The sequence below is a fragment of the Nelumbo lutea genome, chromosome 4 (genome assembly GCF_056320005.1).
Source record: "Nelumbo lutea isolate HS-2025 chromosome 4, American lotus-T2T, whole genome shotgun sequence".
Taxonomy (NCBI): Eukaryota; Viridiplantae; Streptophyta; class Magnoliopsida; order Proteales; family Nelumbonaceae; genus Nelumbo; species Nelumbo lutea.
The window spans coordinates 29,053,432-29,080,986 of record NC_142687.1 but is presented as its reverse complement, the minus strand read 5'-3'; the positions used below and the strand labels follow the sequence as shown (position 1 = coordinate 29,080,986).

Genomic DNA, 27,555 nt, shown 5'->3' with positions numbered 1-27,555 from the left:
AAAGGAGCTCGAGGCGGGCACGAGCTGCCGAAGAAGCTTCCCGCGCTGCCGAAGAGGCTTCTCGCGTTGCATAGGCCAGGCTGGCGAGGTCTCAGAGAGACACCGAGGCCATGGGAGTGGTGGTGAAGCACATGGCGGACCTGAGGCTGGACTTGCAGCATCTGGACGAATACCTTCAGGAGGATATTAGGGAGAGGACTGAGATCTTTTCTCAGGGCATCGAGGATGCCAAGAAGAAGGATAGCGATGACTATATCGCCTCGCCACGCTTTGATGACTTGATGGTGAACTTGTATAGGAGGGGTTTTAAAATGAGTCGGTGGATGATTAAGAACACGTACCCCAAGCTCGATATCAGCGCCATAACCACTTTGCGCATTACTCAAGAGATGGCCAACGCGGCTGACGGTGAACTAGATTATGAGGACGAGGCAGGACTTTTGGGTATCGTTGAAGTGCCTTCTGAGGGTGAGGAAGATGTACCTCCAGGCCTGTGAGCTCGCTTCTACCGTTGTTTTTTTTTTTTTTTGAAATGTAGACGGAGTATGCTGTAATGAAATGTCCTCCTTTTGGTTAAGTGTTGTTCTGTCACCCTCTCTTTTTATCGAGCTGACTATATTGCCGAACTTGGCCTCTGATGATGAGATGCCAAGGTCCTTATCAGCTTGCTGTTAGCACTTTGCCTGTCAGCTTGGCATTAGCATTTTGCCTTCGCTAACCCATGCCGAAGAGGTGACAAAGTCTTATGGTGCCGAGGTCCTTGTTAGCTTGGCATTCTAGCCCTTTGGCTCTGGTAGCGACTCCTAGTCCACTTCGCTTGGTGATTTATAGGTAGTATCGTCTTAAGTTGACGACGTTCCACGTGGTACTTGTTTGCCCTCTGGGGTTTCGAGCTCGTATGCTCCCCCGAGTGTTCTCTTTACTTGGTAGGGTCCTTCCCAGTTCGGTCCGAGTTTGCCAACGCCGGGCTCAGGTGCCATGATCTTACGGAGGACCAGGTCGTCGACGCGGAAGTTTCGTTTTTTTACTTTGGTATTGTAGTACCGAGCTACTCTTTGCTGGTAAGCTGCGGTCCAGATGTACGTGAGGTCTCTTACCTCGTCGAGTAGATCGAGGTTGGTACGTAGCTTGTCTCCGTTTGTCTGGTCGTCGTATGCCTCTAGTCGTAGTGTGGGTACTTCGATCTCTGCCGATATTACTGCTTTGGTGCCGTAGGTGAGGTTAAAGGGGGTCTCTCCCGTGGCGGTTTTCTTCGTAGTTCGGTGGGCCAATAGGACATTGGGTAGCTCATCCGCCACAACCCTTTAGCTCGGTCTAGTCGCGCTTTCAGCCCACGGAGGATAGCTCTGTTCATGACTTCTGCTTGCCCGTTTGCTTGCGGGTGCGTGACCGATGTGAAATTCTGCCGAATCCCCATACCTTGGCACCATTCCTGAGATTTGATGTCCTCGAATTGCTTGCCATTGTCGGAGATCAGTACCCGAGGTAACCCGAAGCGGCATACTATGTTCTTCCAAAAGAAGTTCTGGACGTTTCGAGTTGTGATTGTTGCGAGAGGTTCGACTTCTACCCACTTTGTGAAGTAATCCACCACCACTACTAGGAACTTCCTCCCACCTGTTCCTGGCGGGAATCTCGTCTCTGCTCCCTGCAAAATTTTACTAACATAATAGATGGGTCGTTGGACCCGATCTACTTCTTTTATTAGTACCGAACTGACCACCTCGTCGCCTGCCGAGAGGTACAGTTCTAAGACATTGCCCTCCTCGGGCCTGGTTAAGACCGACACACTAGCGAGGTATTTCTTTGAATTCGTCGAACGCGAGCTGGTAGTCAGGGGTCCATTCGAACCCTTTGCCTTTAATTGCCTTAAAGAAAGGCAAGCAACGGTCTGCCGACTTGGACATAAAGCGGCCCAACCATTTAACCTTTGGACCTCCTTCAATTTCCGGGGCAGTCTCATGTCTATGATTGCCTTAATCTTGTCCGGGTTGGCCTCAATGCCGCGCCGGTTAACGATGTGCCCTAGGAACTTGCCCGAGGTGACACCAAAGATACATTTGTTCGGATTTAGTCTCATGTTGAATTGTCTCATGATTTGAAATACAGAACACAAATCGTGTATTAATTCGTGCGAGAATTGTGTCTTGACGACCATGTCGTCTACATAGCTCTCTATCTTTGTGCCAATTAAGGGTTGAAACAACTTATTCACAAGCCTTTGAAAGGTTGCCCCAACATTTTTTAATCCGAAGGGCATAGCCCTGTAACAGTATAGGATGAACTCTGTGATGAACGAGGTATTTTCCTCGTTGGCCGAATCCATTCTGATTTGGTTGTAGCCCGAATAGGCATCTAGGAAGCTCAGCAACTCGTGCCCCGAGGTCACGTCTACCAAGCGGTCAATTCTGGGCAGTGGGAAGCAGTCTTTTGGGCAGGCCCGATTCAGGTCGGTGTAGTCGACGCACATGCGCCACTTGCCGTTGACCTTCCTTACCAGAACAGGGTTGGCTACCCAGCTCGGGTAGTGGACTTCTTTTACGAAGTCGGCTGCGAGAAGCTTCGCGACCTCGTCGACTACTTTCCATCGCTCCGGGGCTAGGTTGCATTTCTTCTGTCTAACGGGCCTAACTTCAGGATCGGTATTAAGTTTGTAAGTTATAAGGCTGGGGTCAATACCGGGCATATCGGCCGCGGACCACGCAAAAATATCTAAATTTTGAAGTAAGAAACTTACAGTTCGGATCGTAGAGGTTCCTGGACAGAAGCACCGACCTGTATCATCCGAGCTAGGTCTGTAGCTGAAGTTGGGACCGCGACCGTTTCTTCTGTGGGCGCAGCTTGTTCTTCGCCTTGCTCCGTAGGCTGCTCCAATTATGTAGGAAACTTCATTGCCCGTAGGACACGAGTGATTGGCCGCCCTATTATGGCGTTGTATGGGGAAGGGGTCGCGACCACCAGGAAATCGTGGTCGAGTCTGACCGCACAGGGCCATGTGCTGACTTCCACAGGTACTGTCACTTTCCCGAGGGGCCTGACTTGCTCTACTGAAGCCCACCAGCGGAGTGTTTGCGGGCTTCAGCTCGCTTCCCTGTAACTGAAGTTGGTTGAAGAGAATGTCCGCCGAGCTGCCTGAATCAACAAGCATGCGCCTGACTTCGAAGTCGTTGATCCTTAGTTTTATGACAAGCGCATCATCGTGGGGGTAGTGGACCCCTCGCGCATCGTCTTCCGTGAAGAAAATCGGTTCCTCCGTCTTCGGCCTCTTCGGAGGGTTCTGCTCTTCTCAGGCAGCTTCGCGAACTGACGCCCGGGCCGCTGCCGAATTACAACCCGCTACCACCGAACCTCCCACTATTGCGTGGGTGGTTCCCCGAACTGGCCTCTCTTCCGGAGGCTGTCTTTGCGACTGTTCGGCCGGCCTACTACTGGACTCGGGAGCATCCTTACCGTGCTCTCCTTTCCGACCTGTCATGTACAAAATTTCTCAAGTACCCGCGACGGATGAGTTCCTCTATCTCGTCGTAGAGATTATTACAATGTTCGGTACTATGACTGTGGTCTCTATGGAAACTGCAGTACAAGTTTTTGTTTCTCTCGTTTGGGTTCCCTTTTAGGCGAGGTGGCCACTTTATGTACGGGGCGGCGTCTTTGATCGTCATCAGGATCTCATCTCGCTTCGCGTTCAAGGGCGTGTAGTCTGTCCGACCTGCCATGGGAGCTCGGAACGGCTGGCTCGGTTTTGACTCTCGAGCTGGATCCTTCAGGCTGTCTCCTTGATTGGGGAGTTCTCTCTTTCTTTTTTCAAACCCGCCCCCAGTCCTTTGGTTGATCTCCTCCTCTGTTTGCATGAACTTGTCTGCGAGTTAAGGAACTCAGCAATGGTCACAGACTGGTTGGCCACTATGTGCCACTTGAACTCCTTGTGTGTCACCCCCATCTTGGCCACCGCGAGCTGAACTGCGGGGTCCAGGCGTGGGATCTGTAGGCATGCGTCGTTAAACCGCTTGATGTAGCTGCGGATGGGCTCTCCTTCCTTCTGGACCATGCCGAGGAGGCTTTCCTTGGTTCGGGGGCACCGCTTGCTGGTGACGAAGTGCGCGGTGAAGACTTGCACAAATTGGGCCTAGCTCCTTATTGACCCGGGGGCTAAGTTCCTGTACCGAGTGCGAGCCACTCCTCTAAAGGTGGTAGTGAAGGCTACGCACATACAGGACTTGCTGGCCCGAGCCAGGTGCATCTCGGACTGGAAGGCATCGACATGGTCGCTGGGGTTAAAGGATCCATCATACTTGTCGATTGGGGGGAGTTTGAAGTCTTCGGGCAAAGGAACTGCAAGGAGTTCTGATGACAGGGGGGAAGGGACTGAGAGGATGGGGCCAGCCTTTACCTCGTCCGAGCTCGCTTCTTCTTTACCTCGAACCTCGGGCAAGATGCGGGTTGCAGTTCGGCGGCTTCGCTGGCGGCGTCCCTGCTGCTTGGAAGGCCCGACATTTGGCACTGCTTGCCTCAGTGTTCTCAAGCTCGATGGGCCTGGACTGTTGGAGATAGTCCGCGGCTAGGGCGCTGAACCGGTTTTTGGTGTGCAGGGGCTCGTCCTGAGAGCACCGAGGTGATGCTGACTTGATGGATCGGGTTCCTGGTCCGCCGGTGCATGGCGAGGCAGAGGCAGTCGCTCTCTCTCTCCTGCCACGGGATGAGGCCTGGCTTCTAGAGGGGCTCCGAGCCTGGGAGGCTCGAGCTTGGGAAGCCTCCTGGTGGGGGTGCCCGCCTTGAGGGGAGGGCTTGGCTCGCCTAACTGTGGGGTGCCGAGGTGGGAGCTGCGGTTGACTTTGAAGCAGTTGGGGGAACTGTTGCTGGTAGTGGTATTGGGATACATGGTGCAACATCTGCTGCTGGTAGATTTGATGTTGTTGAAGCTGCTACATTTGGGCTTGGATAGCCCGCATGCCATGCACCAGGTCATCAAGCTGGTTCTGGCTAGTTGTCGGAGGAACAATGGTTGGTTCAGCAAAGGTGGTTCCAACAGAGGGAGGAAGGGGGACGTTGATGGCAGGAAGATTCACGGGTGCCACAATTCGAGGCGCATTTAGGCTGGGGATCCCATCCACCGAAGGGGGGATGGTGAACTGTCTGATGCACACCATGGGGACTTGAAGTTGTTCCCCAGTGGCGTTCATCTCCGTGCTACGTCCGACATTGCTGGAAGAAGCCATGGGTGTTGGGGTTTCTTGGAAAAAGGTGCTATGAAAGTTTTAGAGGGAGGCTTTTAGAAGCTTTCTCACAGATGATGCCAATTGATGGAGAGTAATCCGGCCGGTCCTAGCTATCAATGATCTTGCCTCTGACTGGAGCAAAAGGTGCCTGAAATGGGGAAGAAAGCGAGTAGTCTCTGGGGAGGAACCCGGTGAGAGTGCTCCAAAGCTCAAGTTAGTATTTTCTCAAAAGCAAGATAAAAAACCAGGTGACACAAAGTTATCACGTACCTCCATTCTTGGGGGGAAGAGGGCCTTTTATAACCACTTCGCGCACTCACTCCCAAGCTCCTGTCAGGTCGGGTATCATTACCTCTGCACTTTTGCCAGTTCGGATGTCATCACCTCTGTTGGGGCAGACAACCGCCACTGCTCTCTTTGTCGGAGCCGTCTCTGTAATTGGAGGTGGCGGTGGTAGTTGGCCGTTGAAGTGCGTCAGGCGCGCCGCCTCAAGATACGAACTCCTTTGGTGTCAGGTACGGTTGTTCAGTTCGGCGGCCTAGAGACGAAGTGCTGGAGTGGTGTGTGAGGTGAAGTCTTGAGTTTGGATAGAAGTGTGGCCCGAACTGCCTTGGGGTGGGCCAGTTCGGGTTGTTGCCCTTTGCGTTCCTCGTAAGGCTCGGGGTCAAAGGGAGAGTTCGAGCTACTTTTGGAGAGCTCGGACCGCGGGTTCCTCTTCTCGGAGCTCGTGCCTTGAGCGCACTGCCGTGCCAAGCTGTCGCTTCTGCCAGGTCACCCCCGGTTGCTTCCACGTGTTGGGTGGCCAAGAGGTTGGACCAAATCTTCCTCCATCAGGTTGGTTAGTCACCTAGGGGGATGGGGTAGTTGCATAACTACCCCACTCCTTATTTGAACTCTTTAAGGGGAAACTACAGCGGTCTCTCCTCTTCAAAGAAAATTGTGTCTCAGAGCATACCACTCTTTGAGATTTCTTAAGAAAAGCCAAGAGAAAGAGAAGCAAAGAGAAGTTCTTAGAGGAAGATGGGGATGAGATAAAGAAACCTCACTAATACAGGTGGGTAAAGGAAAGTCCTCTCTATGAATACTTCCTATATATGTCTTCTTCCTCTCTCTTTTGTTTTTAACTTTTAAGAAGGGAAATAGAGGGAAAGAAGCCATTTACAGTCAGGTGCTTTTATTTGGTTGATTATGGTCCCTCTATCAAGACAAATTAGGGATTAAACCATCTATAGTCTAATTCCCAAGGGCTGATTATGGTTCCCTTCAAATGAAAATGAAGAACAGAGGGATAAAAACCGTTTACAATCAAGTAATCAATTTGATTGACTATGGTTCCCTTCTTGTATACAAAATCCAGAGGATTAAGACTATCTACAGTCTGAAGTTCATCTGATTGACTACAACTAATTGTGAAGAAAGGAGTGAGAAGTCAGTCTTCTTTGTATCAAAAAGAAAAGAAAGAGAGAAATGTATTGTTGTGGAGTTTCTCAATTGTATTGTTTCTTTTTTTCTTCTCATTCTTGTACACTTGATGTAAAAGAAATGCAAATGAAAAGTTCGTTTTAAGTACTCTATTATTCTTTTCTTTTGTTCTATGCATTCATCTCTCTAAGTTAGAATCAAAAGGTGTTCTCTACTTTCTTGTGGAGATGTAATTAAGGGGAACGATCCATATGATTCCCTGAATGGGCCTTACCCAAAACAATAAAAACTCAATCATTCGATTGAGTGAATTATGTTTTATGTTAATTTCTTAAAATTTTCACACCAACAATGGTGTAAATGGATAAATGGTTGCCTTACTTCCTGCCATAACTCTATTAGTCAATGGGGTAGTCAATTGTTAATTCCCAGCCTGTAGGGGCCCAAGACAGGCTGATCCTCTGTCCCTTTGTTATTCACATTGGTTGCTGATGCTTTTAGTAGAGTCTTATCAGAAGCGGACAGCACTAGGTCAATAAAATGGAGAATAGGTTGAGACAAAGTTCCAATTACTCATCTTCAGTTTGCAGATGACATAATTTTTTGTAAGGATTGTGATTTGATGAAGGTGAGAAATCTGAAGAATCTAATAATTCTCTTCGAGAGGATCTCAAATCTGAAAACCAATTTTGAGAAGAGTTGTGTGGTGGGGATAAATCTGGGTAGAGGAGAGATGGAGTCTATTGCAGCTTGTTTAGATTGTACTTGTTCGGAGTGGCTTTTAATCCATCTAGGACTTCCCCTAGGTGCTTACCCAGAGGAAAGTTGGTTTTGGAACCCTGTAGTGGAAAAGATTCCAATGGGGTAAGTCTGAATGATCTATTAAGAGGTCGGAACATTATTGTGGATTTTAACAACAGGGTACAACAAAGGGTGGTGGAATGGAGCCCACCTGGAGTGGGAGGAGTGGTGAGAGACTTTGGTGGTAATGTAATTCTCAGTTACACAGGACCAGCGGGCTCCGGATCTCATTGAGGGCAGAATTTTTAGCATTAGTTCAAGGCATTAAACTGGTAGCCCAGCAGGGGTCTTTGACTATAATAGTTGAAGGGGAACACCAAACTGTCATTAGTTGGATGAATGCTCAGGATCAAGTACCTTGGCTATTTAGAATGCTGGTGAGATTGGCTCATCCTTGGGTACCAGCTTGAACATCTCATTAATCTGCATATCCACTACCCAGGAGAGCAAATATGTTAGAGCTGATTCTTTGACAAGGTTGGGTGTCAGAAAGGATTATTTGTATTGGGGTTGCACAGGTCTGGGCTGTAACTTGTAACTTCTTTCTTTTTTCTTTGTTTTTTCTCTGTAGAAATCTTTTTTTGGTCTATTGTAGAGGGGTATGTTGTTTTCTGCCCACCTGCTATGATTATGAGTTGGGTGACTGTTTCTCTCTTTTAATGAAATTTATTCCTGATGCTTATATAACACACACACACACACACACACACACAATAACTCCTAAACAACTTGACTAATGACTGAAATTTTAAAGACAACTGAACTATAATAGAGGAATCAAACTATTAGGTCGGATCCTATAGAGGCATAGCCATATAAAGTGACCAAAATACTGATGCTGTCTAATGGTACAAAAATGTAAAAATGTTTAGAAAGTTTCAATTTGACTTTTTGGCTCCTACATTACCTTGTCTGTATTCTCAGGGTTTCAGGCTTTTTTTGGGAACCTTTTCTACATCCCTGATTTTCTGGTCCTTCAGGCAGAGGGGAAGTGGAATCCTCTTATCTTTTCTCTCAATCCTTTTGTGCTGTATAAACCTTGTTTTTATATACAGTTTCATGTTCATGTCTATGATGGGCATCACCTCTTTGACTTTTCACATTATCCATAACTTTGCCTATATATATATATATATATATACAGATGATTTCTTGTCAGATCACATCTTTCAATTACTTGGATTTTCTCAAAAGTTATCTGGCTTTATTTTTGAGTGATTTCTTCTCCCTTCTCACCAATAGGTTCCCTTCACAAATGTTGTGTATATTGAACGCTCTTATTTTCGGGTTAAGGATTCAAAGGATTATTATGGGCTTGCTCCTGGTGAATCTGTCCTGCTTAGGTATGTATCTGAAATCTCATTTTGGCTTTATACATGTTAAATGCCTGCTGAACTACAAAATCTCCTTCATGCTTGCAGGTATGCCTTTCCCATAAAATGCAAAGAAATAATCTATGGTGAAGATAATGAGAGTGTTGTTGAGATTCGGGCAGAGTATGATTCTTCCAAAAAGACAAAGCCCAAGGTTTTTGCTCATGGTAAATGGCAATTCATTTCAATAAATATCACATAATCACAGTAGGAATTTGGTGTTAGTTTTACTGCAACTTATTTACCTTTTTTTCTCTTGCAGGGTGTTCTTCACTGGGTCGCTCAACCATCTCCAGGTGTTGATCCTTTTAAGGTGGAAGTCAGATTGTTTGACAAACTTTTCCTTTCTGAGGTTGGTAATAGATTTACTTTATTAATTTATCTAATATTACTGAGTACTTAATGGCTTTCTTATTATGGCATTAGAATCCTGCTGAACTTGATTGGCTTGCGGATCTGAATCCACATTCCAAAGAGGTAATTCCAGAGGCTCTTTCTGTAGCCTCTCTTAGCAGTGCTGCGGTTGGAGACAGGTTCCGGTTCGAAAGACTAGGTAACCCCAGTACCTGTTTTTCAGCTGTTTATCTAATTTTTTGACCACATGATAGAACGGCAATGCCTTACAATATGCCACTTAGACAGAACGTACAGGAGGCTTGGCAATTGTTTCATAATCATTCATAGGTCTTACTAATCAGCAAGTATATTTTAATACATCAAAGCTTTAAGCTTTCACACTGGTGCCTTTTGGGCTTCTTGTTAGACCTCGCTGCTTGATAGTAATTTGTTTCCACTATGCACATGAAATGTTGACAATCTTATTTGTGTGCACACTTAGGCTGCATTTGGGAACAATGCAAATAAGTGTGAATGCAAATATGTGGAGTATAAAGTGGTGCATATAAATTGCAAAATTTGGTTAGTTTTGCATTGACAAATTTACCTTCTTACCAAACAGATTTTTAGCTGTAATGGCATGCAACCAAGGTTCAGGGGGTGGAGGAGCCCTTAACCGCCCCCCCTGAACCAGTTTCAGAAAAAAAAAATAAAAAAAGCAAAAAAAATAGTATTGATTTGCCCATGCCCCTACCGGCATATCGGGCGTATCGATAATTTGAACCTTGGATGCAACCATGAATTCCAATAAATCATATGCTTTTTTTTTTTTATCAAAAGCCCACTTGAATGCAAATTTACTTCTTTTTTATTAACGTACTTTTACATCTTATTATCAATGTAAATATGCATTGGTCTGTCATTTGTTAATGCATAAATGTAATGTTGCCAAACACAGGCAAAAGCGAACCAGAGTGCAAATTTACCCTGAACCGGGATTTACACTTCAATTGCATTGTTTCCAAACACAGCCTTAGTTCCTTTCGGTGTCAACCTGTTAGGTGCATGCCAAGAATGGCATTGTTTTCAAGTGGTTGTATATCATGTTTTAATTAATTTGTTCTTTCTGGTTGTTTCAGGGTATTTTGTGGTTGATCCAGATTCTACCCCGGAAAAACTTGTGTTCAACCGAATTACTCTACGTGATTCATACGCAAAGGGAGGAAGCGAGTAAATCTGGTATTACAAGCTGTGACTGTGGAAGAGGAGAGGGGAGACAAAAAATGGCTTACATACGTACTAGTTTAGGTCAACATATAAAAATTGCTACGATTACTGTTTGCATGAATTCAATTCGTTCTGTTCCTTTTACCTAAGATCTGTATAAATCTTTGTTTTGTAGTTATATGTATACTTGTCATTTTATTCATGGCAATGGCATCATAAATATAGCTGTAACAAGTTCCAACAGGGTTCAAGGAAGGGCAAGGTTATGTAGATTAGGTTGTGGTTATAGTTATATAATATACACTAGCGCTTCGATAATTTCACTGGGCTGTAATTTGTACTTAAATACCAACTAATTTCATCGAGGGAAGTTTTGCAAAGTGATCTGTATAACTACATGTTGTGCAAAAAATGGTACACGTCAAGGTTTTAAAAACCGACCTGGAAATGGAGCTGCTCTAGTTATCGGTTTCTGGGTCAGTGGTTTGGCCGTTCAGGTCAAATGGTTCGGATGGTTTGCATTATTAGGGAAAATATTTCTCATATAAAAGTTTTACATGAGAAGGGAGAAGAGACTGGTTGTTGGTTGAGAAAGAAGAAAAGAAAGAAGAAAAGAAGGAAAAAAAGAAATGAAGGAGAGAAAGGAGAGAGAGAAAAAAAAAAAAGAAAATGAGAGAAAGGAAAGGAAGGAGGGAGGGAGAGGAGGAGGATTCAATGCTCACCGGCGATGGCAAGGTGGTGGCAACAAACATAAATCTCAAATTTGAAGAGTTCTCACAAATCGATTTCTCTCCAACCTCTGTAATCTTTTTCTTTTTCTTCTTTTCTTTTTCTTTTCGATCTCAGATTTGAATTCATGTTTCAGTTTCTCCTCTCTATCCTCTGCAATTTTCTTAAACTGTGAACTGCTATCCGAATCAACACTTCGATCACCCGGGCCAGTAGTTCTTTGACCAAATCAACAGTTTTTGACCCAAGGACGAGTTAAGGGTGAAATGGAATTTGTTGCCTAGATGGTTTCTGAGTTAAATGGTCCGACTGTCTGAGTCAATGATGGTTTAAAAACATTGGTACACTGTACACCTTGAAGTTGATTTGACAGGTGGAGCACTTGTAAATCTTCCTTTTCAGAAACTAGAAGAATGACCGCCTGGTCTGGATATATATATATATATAATCCATATTGGATCCTACATTATTTGGAACGAGTTTTTTTTTTTTTAATTTTTATTGTAGGTAACTACTACAATAAAAATCCCATTGACTAACTTTCTCCCATCTTGAAATCCAAAAAGAAAAAAAAAATGCTCCCCAAGATTTATTCTTATCTTCTCCTTGCTGAATATTTTTTGTGGTATTTGAGCGAGGAGATCCTCTCCCGTTGTCATCAAGATGACTCATTTTTGTGATCAAAATTTCTTTTTTCCATCTGCATTCGCTAATGGCTTCAAGTGAAATTACTGGCGATCAAGCTAGAGTAGAGACGATGACATATTCAGACTAGCCTTATTTTTTGCATCCTTCCGATAATCTTAGGTTCTTGTGTCATCTCCACTCAACATTGATAACTACGTAACATGGCAAATAGCAATGCTGAAGAGCTTATGGGATGATTTGGCCATCTACCTTCTTGTATCTTGGACTCTGTACTTGCGATTCCTCTAAAGATTTTCTTCTTGAACAAGAGTGAAAAAAAAAAAATCTCCATGAGTGTATGCAGTAAGTCAGACTGTTGTGGTGTTTGTTTCAAAGCTAACCAAACATGAACACCTTTTCCACTGAGTTGTATACACACTCCCTCACCAATTGAGTTACTTTCACTATGATATATGGGGTGAGTATAGAATATCTATCATAGGTACCCATTATTTCTTGACAATTATGGATGACTTCACCAGATCTACTTGGGTTTACTTGTTAAAATGCAAGTTTGATGATAGTTCATTTTTCATTATGTTTTGCAATATGGTAAGTACCCAATTTGATTTTCAAGTGAAAGGGATCATGTTTGATAATGGCAGTGATTTCATTTATGGGCCTTTAACAAAACCTATTGGATCATGGCATTAATCGCCAATGACCATGTATCGACACACCTCAACAAAATGGTGTTGTTGAACGTAAACATCACTATCTATAGCCTTATGGTTCCATGCAAGCCTTCCCATTAAGTTCTGGGGTAAATGTGTGCTTATTGTTGCCCATATCATAAATTATTTACCTACTCCCCTACTATCTGGTTGAAGTTCATATGAAGTTCTCTTTGGAAAAAGCCCATCTAATAGTCATTTAGAGTGTTTGGATGCCTCAATTACTCCCATACTGTTTGACGAATTTGTGACAAATTTGTGGCACATTCTAATCGTTGTATATTCATTTGCTATCCCCATGGAGAGAAGAGTATCATCTCTACAACTAGAAACTTGTGATATCATTGTTTCTGGAGATGTGTTTTTTGAGAACAGGCTCCCTTACCTTAAGGATTCAACATCCGCTCAAGACACAAACCAATTATCCCTCTCCTAATGGATGATACTCATGATCATTTGAGCCCATGGAGATGTCCATTACTGATGAAACAAATTATCAGTCACAACGCGGTTCAAAACATGTTATTCAACCCATTACTGATGGGGCCATTGGTCCCAACACCACTTTTGAACCTCCCCTGAATGATATACATGATTCATCGCATAACAATTTGCCACCAGGCCCAGTTCGACCCACTAGGACACACAAACCCCAAATCCACTTGTCTACTTATGATCGTCCCACCATGCCTCACCCATGCTTATTCCAGCACCTCCGCTCCACTTGAACCCACTTCACACCAATATTATGGCCAAGCTATGGAACAAGACTTTTTGCTCTTGAGACCACTAATACATGGACCCCACCAACCTACCCTTGAAAAAAGGCCCATAGGATGCAAATGGGTCTAAAAGCAAATTAAACCTAGATTTGACCATTGAGAGGTTCAAGGCTTGGTTGGTTGCCAAAGGCTACATACAATTGGAAAGGTGTTGCTTACACTGAATCATATGCTCTTGTTGTGAAGCTTGTTACAGTCAGATGCGACCTTCTTACGCTCTAGTTGTGGCCTGCAATTAGGAATTATATTAAATGGATGTTAACAATACTTTCTTACATGGAGCTTTGCATGGGGAGGTATATATACTCCCTCCCTAGGGCTTCTAGCTCAAGGTGTCAATAGAGTGTGTTTTATTAAATAAATCCATTGTGGGCTAAACAAATCCATTTATCTTCTTCTGACTTAATCTCACATTTTTTTCCCGTTCAGTAACTGAACCAAATTCATTGCATGATGTAAATAAACAAACTCATTGAATTAAAGAAAAAATTTCAATGCAGCGCAGAATAGATGACTTTTACATTACTTCCCGGAGTTAATGACCTTTTTGGCAACAACTACCTAAAGGCTAAAAGAAAAAGAGGCTTGTAGTGGATAAAATATTTAAATAATATGTCTTAGTAAGTTGTTTTTTAGTAGATGGAGAATTTAAATAATGAAAACATTTGATGGCATAGGAATCAAATTAACCCAGCTTCAGCTTCAGCCCTTAGCTCACAACCTCCTTAAAAACTAAATAAGTCATTTAATTCTCCCTGCTCCAAACTTCCAAAAGACAAAAAAATTTGTTTACAAGAATACCAAACTCTTCATACGAGATTTCAAAATCATTGTGCCAAGATGGACCTCCTAGTCCTCCTCCCTCCCTCCCTCCGTCTTGGTGATATAGAAGTAGAAGGACGACACCACAATTCAAACCGTGACTCTGACAAGTACCCTTAATTGAATGGACTATGATGCGTGTACGTGTGACTTCTCCCATGTCATCAATAGTCAGTACCAGCTCTTAATTTAATTGAAAAAAAATATCAGAAAAATACGCATTTAGTAGGTAAGGGGGGGCCAATGACTGAAGCTGATAAACCCATAAGCCTGCCCCAGTTAAACTGATTATTTTCAGGTTGAGTTTGCAGCTTCATGTCACGGGTCAGATACCGGTAACGGGCAGGCAAAATAAGACCGGACAATAATTGGGATAGTTTGATAAGACGGGGTCTGTTTCTTATTAGTCCAAAATGCAGTAGGTGTTTAATTCTGGTTTTGTAAATAAACAAACAAATCAGTTGACCGGGTTGGGTTTCAATCCGACATATTTTCAGGGTTATAAGCCAATTAAGGCTGTGTAGGGTTTGATTATTGGGTTGACAAATCCAATTACCACCCCGAATTAATGTTGTTGTGGTTTTGGGTGGGCTCTGGGCTGAACTGTGATTATTCTTACTCTCAGAAAAAAACAAGCAATCCTTCTGTGAGTAATCTAAGGATTATAATTCCCATAATGTTGTCCTTAATTTCTATCTCAAAAGAACATCTCCATTGTCCACTGAACCTAGAAAATGCATGTCCTTTATTACTGACTACTGAAACCTGACTCTGAGAAGTAGGAAGAAAGGAGCATCAAGTGCACCGGCATATCCAACTTTGTAAGAACTAAGAAGCTTATTCATTCTACAAGAGAATTGTCGTTTCCAGATGGATAAAGCACGTTTTATTCGACAATTTGTTTTTATTTCCTTTTTGTTGTTGCAGGTGACACTATAAAGATTATTAGCTTCATTAGGTTTGTGACGTACTTCAGGATAATCTCTACTCTAACAGAGTTGGTTCAGACACTTTCTTTGGTGCAGTAAAAGTGACAACGTTTTCCTCTTCTGCGCTTCAGTTCCGACTTCTGGATCCCAACAATCTATTTTACTACTTAAGCGGCATTAATGGGCATTGCTTAAATCAAGCTTTCATAAGTTATCGTAAGAGACAAAACAAAAACAATAACTACTGTAGTAGTTTTTCTTAATGAATATGTTTATTTACTGTTTGAATTGAAATACAAATCTGGTCTTTTGCAAAGTTTTTAAGTTGATGTAATTAATTAATTTTCTCTCCTCAAACTCAAACAGATCAACGTCACAGTAACGGGTTTTGGTCCAATCTGAATGAACATGCCAAGTATCGATCTATCATATTGTGGTATGCAACTGTGCAAGCCAACCCATTTCCAGCAGGGTTTAATTTCTTCCTTAAAGCATGCCTTGATTTATTCATTGAAAACAATCAGAGATAAATATCTCAAAATGCAAGTACAAATTGTTATTGGAATTTGAATTCACAAGGCATAAAAAGTGATATATATTTGACCAAGCAACTCCACCTTAGTCTTGACTCTTGAAAAAGAAAACATCAACTGTGCACAAACAGTTTGAGTGGGGCACTAGAGATTCCAATGGCGATGCATGTTATCTTTGATTTTGCTTGTTACTTTGGACTCTGCGCAAGTCTGATCGAACGCAGAAATTGGAGATTACTTAGAGGCGATTAATATGGTAATTGTAAAGATGTGGAGTCGGACGAATCTCTGTGGAATTAATGCTATTCTGCCATTCTTTTTCTTGGTAAATATCACGAATAAAACGATGATCCACCGTTATGGGTTCTCTCCGTCTCTGGTATTGGTTGGTGAATACCGGATAGGTGAGCTGATTGAATGTATGAATCTTGAAGTGGACCATTGTCACGGTCTGATACAGGTTTAGTTTTGCCTATGCTTAGTGAGTTTACATTAAGGGATGCCATCATTATTTTTGCCTGTAAGATTTTTGAGAGAATTGGTGTTATATTCAGGCAAACCTCCAAAATCTTAACGTACTCTTTGAGGAGGGGTTTTGAGGAGGGGTGATCGACCTCTTGAATGCCTGACATTGGCACTCTTAGACCAATTTCCCTTGCGGGGCGGCTCTGGTTAGTGGCTAGCATGGTTACCAAAGTTCCTCATGGGCATACATATGCTCATGGGGACAATGCATGGGCCGGCATTGCACCACTGATACTCAAGGAAGGCTTGGCATGTGGGTTTGGCCTAAGCATGACTATTCATCATGCCAGCCCCTTGCCTAAACTGAATGAGCTATCCTATTGGGCATAGAGCACGGGTGTGTTTTGGCCCAACAGTTGCTTATCATCATTGGCACAACAGGTGCCTAGCATCATCGGCATACGGGAGCCCCTTTCATCGGCACCCAGTCACCTCTCATCATGATCGTTTCCCTTTAGCACGTAAGAGGCACCTCCCATGGACCGGCCAGAGCCATTAGAGTGCCCTGGCCATGTGAACTTATGTCATAATCTAGTACTATTGAACATGGTGGAGCCATTTAATCAGACAACTTCTAGACTTAAAACACACATAAGGCTTGTCCTATCCTACCTTAGCTTAAACGCCACATGGGTTTATGTCACTACAGATCTACCCCTGTGACACCATCGCAGCGGGGTTGACGGGCTTATTAGCAAAGGTGGGTTATGACGATAAAAGAGATAATGAATATTTACATACTTTCTGGGTATGGCAAAATAGAGGCGTTGGCTACCAAACACTGTGAACAATTATTGGTGAAGATGCAGTTGGAACTCCCCAACTTCAGACCAGTCTGATGTGATTTAAGTGCTTTCCATTGCTTTGAAATGTAAAAAGAATTCAAGGGGTACCTGGGGTAAGTTTTATGTCCCCTCCATCGATCGCTTTCTTTCTTTATTGGTTGGGAACAGGCAAGTGGTCAAGGGTTTGATGTATCTGCCTATTTATCTGGCCGTCAGGTCAGGTGTAGGCCAGGTGATCCATATCCCTCCTTATAGGCTATAGCTAGGTGTGTAACCTATTTTCTAACTTTTATAATTTAAAGTGGGATTCTCAGTGATGTATTAGAATTTGGATTTAAAACAAGTGCATAAATTAATGGTTTAGATAGATTGTTTTTAAGTTGATTTTATCTTAAAGATGAAGCTTCAAAGATGGAAAAAAGGAGTGAAACCCTAATATCAGCTGTGAGAAATTAAACTAGTGAATCTTGTGCCTTCAATTCTGCATTTTTTATGTTCAGATTTCAGAACTCTAAAGAGAAATTGTCTTTTCGATTCCATGCATTCTGTTTAAGCTCCCACGATTCAATAGGAGCTTTATAGAATATTAATTAATAGAAGTTACCGGTATCAGAATTCATAAAATAAGAACCAGTAATATTAATTTGGAAGGAAAAAAAAAGATTTGAACATTTTGTTGTTGTTCTTACTAGACAACTTGGCCTAAAGGCACTGACTCCGAAGTGGGAGGGTGGTGTCATATGCATCTCTGGCTCAGGTAGGCAGATTGTAGGGCCGAGTGGCCGACCTTAACAATTTCCCACTTCAATGGTTAATTGTTGGCCCTACAGTGACAGTGAGCCCCCTACTGAGCGCTGTGGCACGCTTGCCTCCTGGGCAGCTGGTGAGTTGAACTTGGGTGCCTTGTCAAGCCCCTAAGTGGAGCTAAAAGGGAAAAAAATGGGGCAAGTAGCCTTGGGCGGAAGGAGTTTGGAGTTTGTTACAGCCAAGATCCTCTTTTTACTTGGACCTGACTTCTCTGGTTGTTAGCAATATATCCAGTTAACTAACACACACCCATTATTTGAGCGTTATGATGAAGTATCCTTTGTGTACTATTTGGATATACTTCCTCTTTAGATAAGAGACAAGAGGACTAAAGATTTTATTTAAAAGATAAAGAGAACTTGGACTACTTGGGGGGTCCTATTGGCTATTTGTATATATACTATTTTAATAACTCCAAGTGTGTGTTTCTCCCTGTCATGTCACCATCTTAATTTTGATGTGTGTCAAATTCCAGCCAAATTCATAAATAATAATTTTTCAATATTTTAGAGTAATTAAAAGCTATATATTATCCCTTTGAGAGAAGTGGAATTTCTTAGTGTAAACAATAGGAATGATGTGAACAGAGTCTCTTGAGACATGCATGGCTAATACCATAACTTTCTTATTAAATGGATGGTCTAAATATGCCATTCCAGCCCTCCACATGTTAGCAAATTTCCCTAGTTGTTTCAATTTTCAAGGTCTAGGTCTGGTGTGAATGGTGAAAAAGGCATAGAACATAATGTCGTTTGTCTATTATCATGAATTAACAATCCTTGAACATTCAAAGTAGAAGAATATTGAAATTAATTAAAAAATAAATAAAATGCTTAAATTTAACATTTCTTTTTATGTTATTCGGGTGCTTGGCCTCAGAGCTCTTAAATCATAAAAGGGCAAGACAAGATTCAAATTCACTTGATTATTCCAACAAATTAAAGAGGTGTATATTCATAAAAACCCGTTTAGCATTGCTCTAAAGGAATTTAAGTTCACATTTTACTTGCATAAGCTAAAAGAGTTTATACCCAAAATATAGAATATAATAAACGCTTCCAAAATTCATATAATAGCTTAATTGGCTGAACTGAATGATTTATTTCTGTCTTTTAATGAATAAGTTATTTAGTTGGTAGTGACTAGTGGCATGGGATTTGACTAAGCTATAAGAACTAAAATCAATTATTATAAGAAAGTCTGGCAAGTTCAACAACTTCCATCAATTCATTGGGCCCCGCCGGGTGTTTTATTGGTGAAAAAAAAAAAAGAAAACATACTGTGATCGATCAAATGATCATCATAAACGTTCAGTTTGTTTTATTCATTCAGCTAAAATTCAAACAAGCTGGTCTTGTTTTCAAATGTGATTTTCCATATATAAATGATTATCTCCATCACCCACCCATGGGCGTTTTTTGTACTAGTCAGATCGATAAAGCAAATTGCTTACTTTAGCGTATCATTCAATTCTGAAGATGGGAACAAAAGTCAGGAGCCGAAAAAATGACTTTTTAAGCCAAAAATGGGGATCAGAAAGGAGGTAACTACGAGGGCTTAACAAGGGAGTGAATGAAGAGGTTGATACGAGTTCCCTTTCACTTCAATAGTCTTCAAGACTTCGACTTCAAGGGGAGAGAGAAGGGAGTAGGGAGTAGGGTGTAGGGTGTAGGGACCCCTCCACAAAGAGAAAAGGCAAGTTTTTTCATGCAACGTGGGGACTCCGGGGTGGCTTTGATTTTGATGGCTTTAAATTGACCAATAAGAGAGGCCAAGGACTCTTTTGGAGGAAAGCACTTAAGCACAGCTTCATCTCCATTGCGCGAGAGTTCTGTCCCTTCACGGGTCTATGTGACATTGAAAGATCGATTTCGATTCGACTGAAAGGGAAAGGGGGAGAGTTTCAACTTTTGAGCTCTCATCGATGAATGCCTTTGCCGTTAGTCCTCACTCCTCACCTCGTCATGGAGTCACATGGCGTTACCAAAAATTTTTCAAGGACATGGCCACTTGACGTGACAACTTTTCATCCAGTTGCATGCCCAAGCAGCCCAACCTTAGATATTGATAAAATAAACAAATAGCCGAAACATTTTAGAATATATATATATATATATGGTAATTATCTGATTTGATTAATTAAGCAGCTCAGCTCCTGATAAAAACAGAAATCCTTTCCTTTATTATTAGTTGATCAAACAAACATGGCTCCACTCCATAGTCCTTCCCAGTTCAATTTCATCACTAAAATGGTATTACCAGGTTTGAATATTGCAATTCTAGTAATTAATAGTGTTTGTGATCAATTCTAATAAAGGGTTTGTGAATTGTGGCTAGGTTAATAGGTTCGAATTTCTTAAGAGTGATGGTTAGGTTAGGGCACATCTCTATTATATCTCTAGTGAATAGGCTTGAAACTAATAATTAAAGGTGCTTCTTTGGAAAGACACAAACATCTCATCTACTATAATTAATCAACTTTTAATTTTAATTTTAGTCTTTTCACAAAGTATGTCAAAAGTAGCGGGAGGTGCCCTCATCATCCCCCTATAATTTTACTAATGCATCTTATCGACTTGTAAGATCAAGAGTCGTTTCTTTTATACTTTATTTTTATTAACAAATAATATTTTAGCATTTTTTTTTCCTTTTTTGTCTAATCCATTAGTAATATACAATGTCCATCTAGAGCTTTAAATAACGACAATAGGATCTGGAGAGCGGGGTATAATTAATCATATTTGAGTCCAAATTTGGGTAGAGAAACATCACACCGGATCGGGTTGGATCCTCTGTGATTATCCAAATATCAGAGCAAAACCGATGAGGTCAAGCCACTCCATTTCATGCTCTGATCAGATCGGTAAACCAACCCAAATGGGTATATCAGGGCAGTGGCTCAATTTGGATTGATATTCTGGTGGGGTTAACAAAGCGGATTGATATTCAGGTTAAAAACACTCAGAGAGATTTGAGGCATGCAGACAAGTAGTTAATTAATTAGATGGTCAGTCAATTCCCCAAATGAAGATAGTATGTAAAGGGAGCTCTTGCGGTTAATAAACGCATGGAAAGAGAGCACAGCCTCGGAAGGTGATAGACAAAAACACAAAAGTAATTTGATTTGAATAAGCAAGCCAAACAGTTTAGATTCTTTCCATAACTAGCTACCTCTACAGTTGTGGCCCTTCTACGGTGGATAGGGGGTGATTTATCTTATGGATTAATTACCAGTCAACTTCTCCGCAAGTTTAGTTACAGTTAAGCTTGTTTGTTGTTTTAGGTCACAGTTCCTTGTAATCTTTTCCAACTTCTTGTGCTTTAATTTCCACTTTGGAATTCTAGATTCCCTAATTAGTGGTTTCCTCATCATCGGCCGGCCTCAAATGACCATGATTTCTATCTACCAGGCAATTAAAAGTAGATCAACTAGATTCCCTGTCGATTGTGACAAAACTGAACAAACGACGTTAGATTTCCATTAATCAAATGGAGCTTTTGACCAAGATTAATTATTATGTGTAGAATGTAGATAGAGCTTCGGTACTGACATCTCTCAGTGAAGAAACTCATGTCATGCACACGCACCGACCACCAGGAATTTTTTACAAGCACATAAATTCAACTGTGATCGATGTATGAGAGAGGCCACGAATTCCCCAGTTAATTTCCAAATGTGGGATGTGACCTACCCCCATTCTCAACATTTTCATCTTGATCAATCGGGTATCCAATATTTTGTTCCATATCGTCTCAAGTCTCAACACAGGCGCGGTATTGGCAGTTTTGGATTGTAGGAGTCTAAATATGAAATGGGTAATGGGTTGGGTAGGTGAATCTTGAAATAACTTTATGTTGTACTCACAAATGCTTGGCACAATTCCCATGGAAATTTGCTATCCAAATTGCATTGTACATTCACTGAATTCTGCAAATGGGGCCAATCCCTTCATGGTAATTTTAAGACAATCATTGCTGACTTGGAAAAACAGCTGCTAATTGTTCAATCTTCTCACCCAGATGCTGCACTGATAGCTCGAGAAAAACAGCTACGAACTGAACTTGAACAATGGCTTTCTCGTGAAGAACTTTACTGGAAACAACGAGCACAAATTGAATGGTCCACCCAAGGTGATCGTTGTACTCGATTTTTCCATATTGCAGCTAGCAACCGCCATCGAAGAAATCACATTGCTTGTCTGCGAAAACCAAATGGTTCTTGGACGACCCGTGCAGGTGAAATTTCATCATTACTAAGCTCTTACTATCAAGATTCATTTCAGTCATTACACCTGATCTCTGTAATTTTCATTTGCCTCAAATGGCTTACACTATCTCTGATTTCACAAACACCATGCTCATGCAAATCCCTGAGGAAACTGAGGTCCATGATGTTCTATTTAGTATGGGTCCATGGAAAGCCCCGGGTCCGGATGGTATGCATGCTGTATTTTTACAACAGGGTTGGCCGTTTTTCAGAGCAGAAGTTACAGCTTGGGTACAACACATTTTTTAATATCCCCAAGATATTGCTGTTGTCAATTCTACTAACTTATGTCCGATACCAAAGGTGGACAATGTAGAAACTGCTAAAGATTTCCGGCCCATTGAATTATGCAATGTGTTATATAAATTAATAGCAAAATTAACCACTCGAAGGCTGCAAACTATTCTCCCTAAATTAATATCCCCATGTCAGAGTGCTTTCACACCGGGTCACAATATTACAGATAACTAACTCGATCATCACTCAGGAAGTGCTTCACTCCATGCAAAAACAAAGGGGACGATATGGCTCATTTTTGTTGAAATTAGATCTTTCCAAGGCTTACCACAGAATTGAATGGCCTTTCTTAATATCAGTCCTTCATCATCTACGTTTTTCCTCTACTTTTTGTGATCTTATCTATTGCTGTATTTCCACCAGTCAGATCTCAGTGTTAGTCAATGGACAACCAACTTCTCTTTTAGGCCTTCTGGGGGTTTAGGACAGGGTTGCCCATTCTCCCCATATTTATTCATACTGTGTACGGAGGTCCTTTCTAGATTACTTGAGCGAAACATCCAACATGGCACACTGGCACACTGCACGGTTTCCGCTTTGGAAATTCTCGTTGCAAATGGTCTGGTCAAGAAGTTAATTTTTCAAAATCAGCAATTTTTTTGTCCTAATACTCATCGACGAGTGCGAACTCAACTGGCTAATCGTTTTGCTGTGAATATTATGAATCATACAAAGAAATATCTTGGAGGCCCACTATTCTTGGGTAGATCAAAAACTACTGAATGGAATTATTTGGTTGATAGATTGAAGTCCAAACTTAGTTCTTGGAAGAAACACACTTTGAGCCATGTGGGTCGCACAACTTTAATCAAATCCACTCTACAAGCTATACCTCAGTACATCATGCAGTCTTATCCCTTACCTAAAGTTATTTGTACTGATCTTAATAATATTTGTAGGAATTTTTGGTGGACTGATTCAGATAAGCATGGTCTTCATATGCGTTCTTGGGATACATTCTTGAGATCAAAAGATGAGGGAGGACTTGGACTCCGTGATGCATCAACTCTTAATGAAGCCCTGATTCTCAAACTTGGTTGGCGTTTTCTTTCCAACCCATCAGTACTTTGGGTGAAGGTGTTAAGGGCAAAATATATTAAGACTAAAAATTTCTGGTTCGTACCACTATTACCCTCTAGATCATACATTTGGCGAGGCATTTTAAAGCTAAGAGATATCTTGCGCCAAGGTTGCCATTGGTTTATTGGGGATGGGTGGACTATTGATGCATTGCACAACCCTTGGCTACCAAATGGGGTTCTTCCCTCTACCATGGCTCCCACACCAAGCCACAACATCAAAGTTGCAGAGTTTATTGAGCACTCCTCTACGACTTGGTGCAACAATCAGATTGCAGCCTCCTATGATTCACTTACTACTCAATCTATTGTCTCCATTCGACTTCCTTTACAACTGACACAATGCCAGACAAACTAGTTTGGAAGCTGACACCTCATGGATGTTATACTACAGCATCAGGTTACAAACTTCTAATCTCTATGCATCCCACTTCTTCAATACAGCAATTTCTGTCTTCTAACATTACTTGGCGTCAATTCTGGAGCCTCAAGAATGCCAGTCCTAAATTACTCCTCTTCACTCGGAGGTTGCTCCAAATTGCTCTTCCCACTGGAAGTAAACTCCACAAAATTCTTCATTTTTGTAACGACATATGTCCTTTTTGTGAGTCAGCTACAGAGACAATGGACCACTTATTTCTGCATTGCCAATTTTCTAGATTGGTTTGGTTTGGTTTGGTTCCTCTATGAGCTTTAGTCCTGATTCATACCCAGCAAGAAGCTTACCAGAATGGATTTATCTTGATTTGAGTAACGGTCAATCTTATGGTTTGATTTATGGTCAATACTTCAATATCCTTTGGCACATTTGGCTTGCTCGGAATGCCCTCATATTCAATCATCAACACCAATACCCAAATTTCATTATAGAAGAGGCTCGAGTGGATCGGCAGTTGCATTCTGATGTTATTCATCACTCTTTAGTGGTACCTAATGAGAATGTTTCTTTGGTCCCAACTACAACAATCCATTGGCTTCCACCACCAAGAGGTAGTGTCAAAATCAATTTCGATGGTGCCACTGCTACTGATAAATCTAGCATTGGTATTATTATTCGAAATGATAACGGATCATTTCTTTTTACATGTGTTATTCCGATAGCACCTCAGCCTGCACTCTTCAGTGAAGCCTTAGCTCTTTTGGAAAGCTTCTGGTTTGCTTCTTCTCTTGGTATTTCTTCTGCTGTAATTGAAGGTGATGCACAACTCTTGATTAATCTCTTGTTGGAGGATACCTTTACACCTCCACGGAGTATCTACACTCTCCTTATGGATTGCAAGAGATTCCTATCCCACCTTCAAGACTATTCAGTTACTTTTGCTCCACGGATTTGTAATCAATTGCCCATAAACTCGCTAAACATGCATTGTCTTGTTTTACAGCGCACACTTGGTATGTGGCACCCACTTTCTTCATTATTTCTTTGGAATCTGATGTAACTAAGTAATTATTAATTGGATCAGCCTTGGGACATTTAAAATAGAAATCTTGAAATAACTGACATATCTCTTGTTTGGAATTGCGTTAAAGCTTAATTATAATTCTTCTGTGTTTTTATTAAAAAAAGTTGTATTCCAATCAGAGAACATGACAATTCGGAAAAGTGGGTTTGCTTTTACATTTTCCAATGGGCCAAATCAGTGCGTTGTTGCAAATAATAATATTATTTTAGTTTTTACATCAAACCTTAAATCCTAAACTCTAATTTTCAAATTTAACTGTTAAAAAGTATTTGGTGGGACGAATGTTCTCCGATCGGGTGGGAATCGAAGTATTTAGGCATACGCTGATATGACTAATAACACCACAATGCCCATACGCTCCTAAGTCACACCAATATGATTAACATTTCACTGTTGATTTTTCGTCGAGAATAGAAATATTAGTCTGCACTTTGAAAGCATCCACAATTAATTATACGTCCAAAGGCTCACTACATTTTATAGGTGGGCTCCTTCCCCTAAGAGGAAGTCTAAAATCAAAATCATGATGCGAGGAAAGCTAATTAGTCAATTAGAAAACAAAGAAAAGAAAAAGGAAAGAAGAGATTGCTTCCTTGAAGTGGTTCAATAGGCTTGGTTGCTAGGAATTTAGCTCTCGTGGTTTTGAATGTCAATAGCATTCTTCCGAGGGGTAAACAAATATTAAAGAATATATATCAAAGATTCAATTAAAACTCACTTAGTCCATCTCCGATCTCTCTCTCTCTCTCCTGTGTCTGTGTATATGATAGATGAATTGACCACACAGGCACATATATATAATATTGATGCTCATAGTTGGGGTTGAGCCTTTTAGTCAAGAGGCAAATAATGTCATCGCCGGCGCCTTCTTCACCCCCCCCCCCCCCCCCTACTTGAAATTAGTGAAGCCAAAAAAATAAAAAAATAAAGAAAACGATAATGAAGAGATAAATACATCAAACAGTTCCCAACTTTAATCAGCTTTGGAGCAGAACTAGAAAAATTCCTTTCCCACCACTAAACCTGAACTTGCTACAGAAGACCTATCTATATCACAGACTGGATCAACAATGGATTATCAGATGATGAGAAACACTAAATGCCCCTGTCTTGTAACTTTCTGAACTGCCATAACTCATCTATGCTCCATATGCTTTCGGCCACGTCGTTGCCAACCCAATTACTTTCAGCCATGTGGCAATCAGAGGCCTCATATCCTCCCTGTAGTGACATAACAGACGTGTTGAAGTCGTCCATGTCATAGCTGCTGTTGTCGACATATGGGTTGTAGACAATGTTACCAAAGTCATGGAGAAGAAGACTTGAAGTTGTTGGGTATTCTGAAAATTCAGGGAATTTGGAGATGTTCATGGAGTCTGAAGAAGATATGCTTGGACTGGTGCAATTCTTCTCTTGAAGATTGATACTGTCAGTCGGTTCACTGACGCTAAGAGACACCTCTGGAGGTGGTGGGAGAGGTGATGGCTGAGGGATCTGCAGGTTGAGTGGTATAGGACTCGATGATGAATTTTGATCTATCATGGCTAAAGAAGAGTCTTCTATCTTCTGAAGCAATCTAGGCATCCAAAAGCATCTGATCGCATCACGAAACCTGGCGCTATTGGCGTCAATCTTGAGATGCCGCGCTTGTTTCTGCACCCTTGTTCTCCAGTAATTCTTGATCTCATTGTCTGTTCTTCCTGGTAGATGTTGTGCAATCTTAGACCATCTAAATTCACCAAATTTAGAAAATCGTCAATATAACAAGGGGAGATATTGATGAATCGAAATCAAAACATGGTGCTGGATATATATCTAATTAGAACAGTCTAATTAATAGAAAACCAGAGCTCTAAAACTTCGCCATGCATGATTGAATAACCACCTGTTTCCCCATCTCGAATGAAGTTCAAGAATCAAGAGCTGTTCTTCAGGAGTAAGGTTTCCTCGTTTGACATCTGGTTTCAAATAATTCAACCATCTCAATCTGCAACTCTTGCCAGTCCTCTTCAATCCTAAAATCAGAAAAATTTCAAAGCTAAAAGAGAATCAATGGTGGTGAACAGACAATGATCGATATGATCTATCATGTGAGGAATGATCAGTATGTTACATTAATTAAATGGGCTAAGAGTATATGGGTTGTTACCTGAAGACTTGGCTAACAGATTCCAACGACCTTCACCATGACAAGCAATGTAATGGATGAGAAGAGTGTCTTCTTCAAGAGTCCATGGTCCTCTTCTTAGTTCAACATCTTCTTCACCATACGAGTATAAACTCCTTGGAGTAGACATAGCTACTCTCGTGGAGCGAGAGACCCACAAAACTAGAAGATAGCTGACAAAAGCAAACAAAGAGGTCGGGAGAATTGCAGCTAGCTAAAGCAGTGAAACTCCGCCCAACCCAGCTTTATAGAGTCCAATAAGGTCGAGGCTTTTACTTGGAAAACTACAAGATAAGGACCCCCCAACCCCCAAGTGTTTAAAACCAGCACGAGAGTCGTCTATTATCTTCCACAACATGATTTCAGTTCCCTATATAAAACAAATCAAAATGGGCTTTAATTAAAGAAATGGCTCGGCCGCTAATGTGCGTTTAGTAACTTAATTAGCTAGATGATGACAGTCTGTCTAATGTCAGTGACTATCTTGCCATCATCCAATGCTCCACGTGTCATATTATCGTGTCAGTACAATCAATTATTAACATCACACGTGGCATGTTGTCATGTCAATGTACAACCCACAATTAGATGGTTCCCGCCTAGGTAATCTGCTCAGTCAAGACTCAAGATTAAG

At 41.6% G+C, this 27,555-nt stretch overlaps 2 protein-coding genes across 2 annotated transcripts in view; one reads left to right on the top strand and one right to left on the bottom strand.

Annotated features, from left to right (window-relative positions):
- Positions 1-10,630, top strand: part of LOC148854868 (glutamine--tRNA ligase-like) — a 39,036-nt gene extending 28,406 nt beyond the window's left edge. Inside the window, exons 11-15 of the mRNA XM_088941016.1 lie at positions 8,682-8,782; positions 8,861-8,966; positions 9,075-9,164; positions 9,239-9,365; positions 10,288-10,630. Of these exons, the coding sequence (XP_088797142.1) occupies positions 8,682-8,782; positions 8,861-8,966; positions 9,075-9,164; positions 9,239-9,365; positions 10,288-10,382 (519 nt within the window). The 3' untranslated portion in view covers positions 10,383-10,630. The remainder of the gene's footprint in view (positions 1-8,681; positions 8,783-8,860; positions 8,967-9,074; positions 9,165-9,238; positions 9,366-10,287) is intronic.
- Positions 10,631-25,673: 15,043 nt separating this feature from the next.
- On the bottom strand, positions 25,674-27,334 carry LOC148854867 (transcription factor MYB62-like). Its single transcript, XM_088983612.1, has 3 exons — positions 26,904-27,334; positions 26,640-26,769; positions 25,674-26,483 (listed from the first exon to the last, which is right to left on the bottom strand). Exons 1-3 carry the CDS (start codon positions 27,049-27,051, stop codon positions 25,850-25,852), a joined length of 912 nt encoding a protein of 303 aa, XP_088839738.1. The 5' UTR covers positions 27,052-27,334; the 3' UTR covers positions 25,674-25,849.
- Positions 27,335-27,555: the final 221 nt, after the last annotated feature.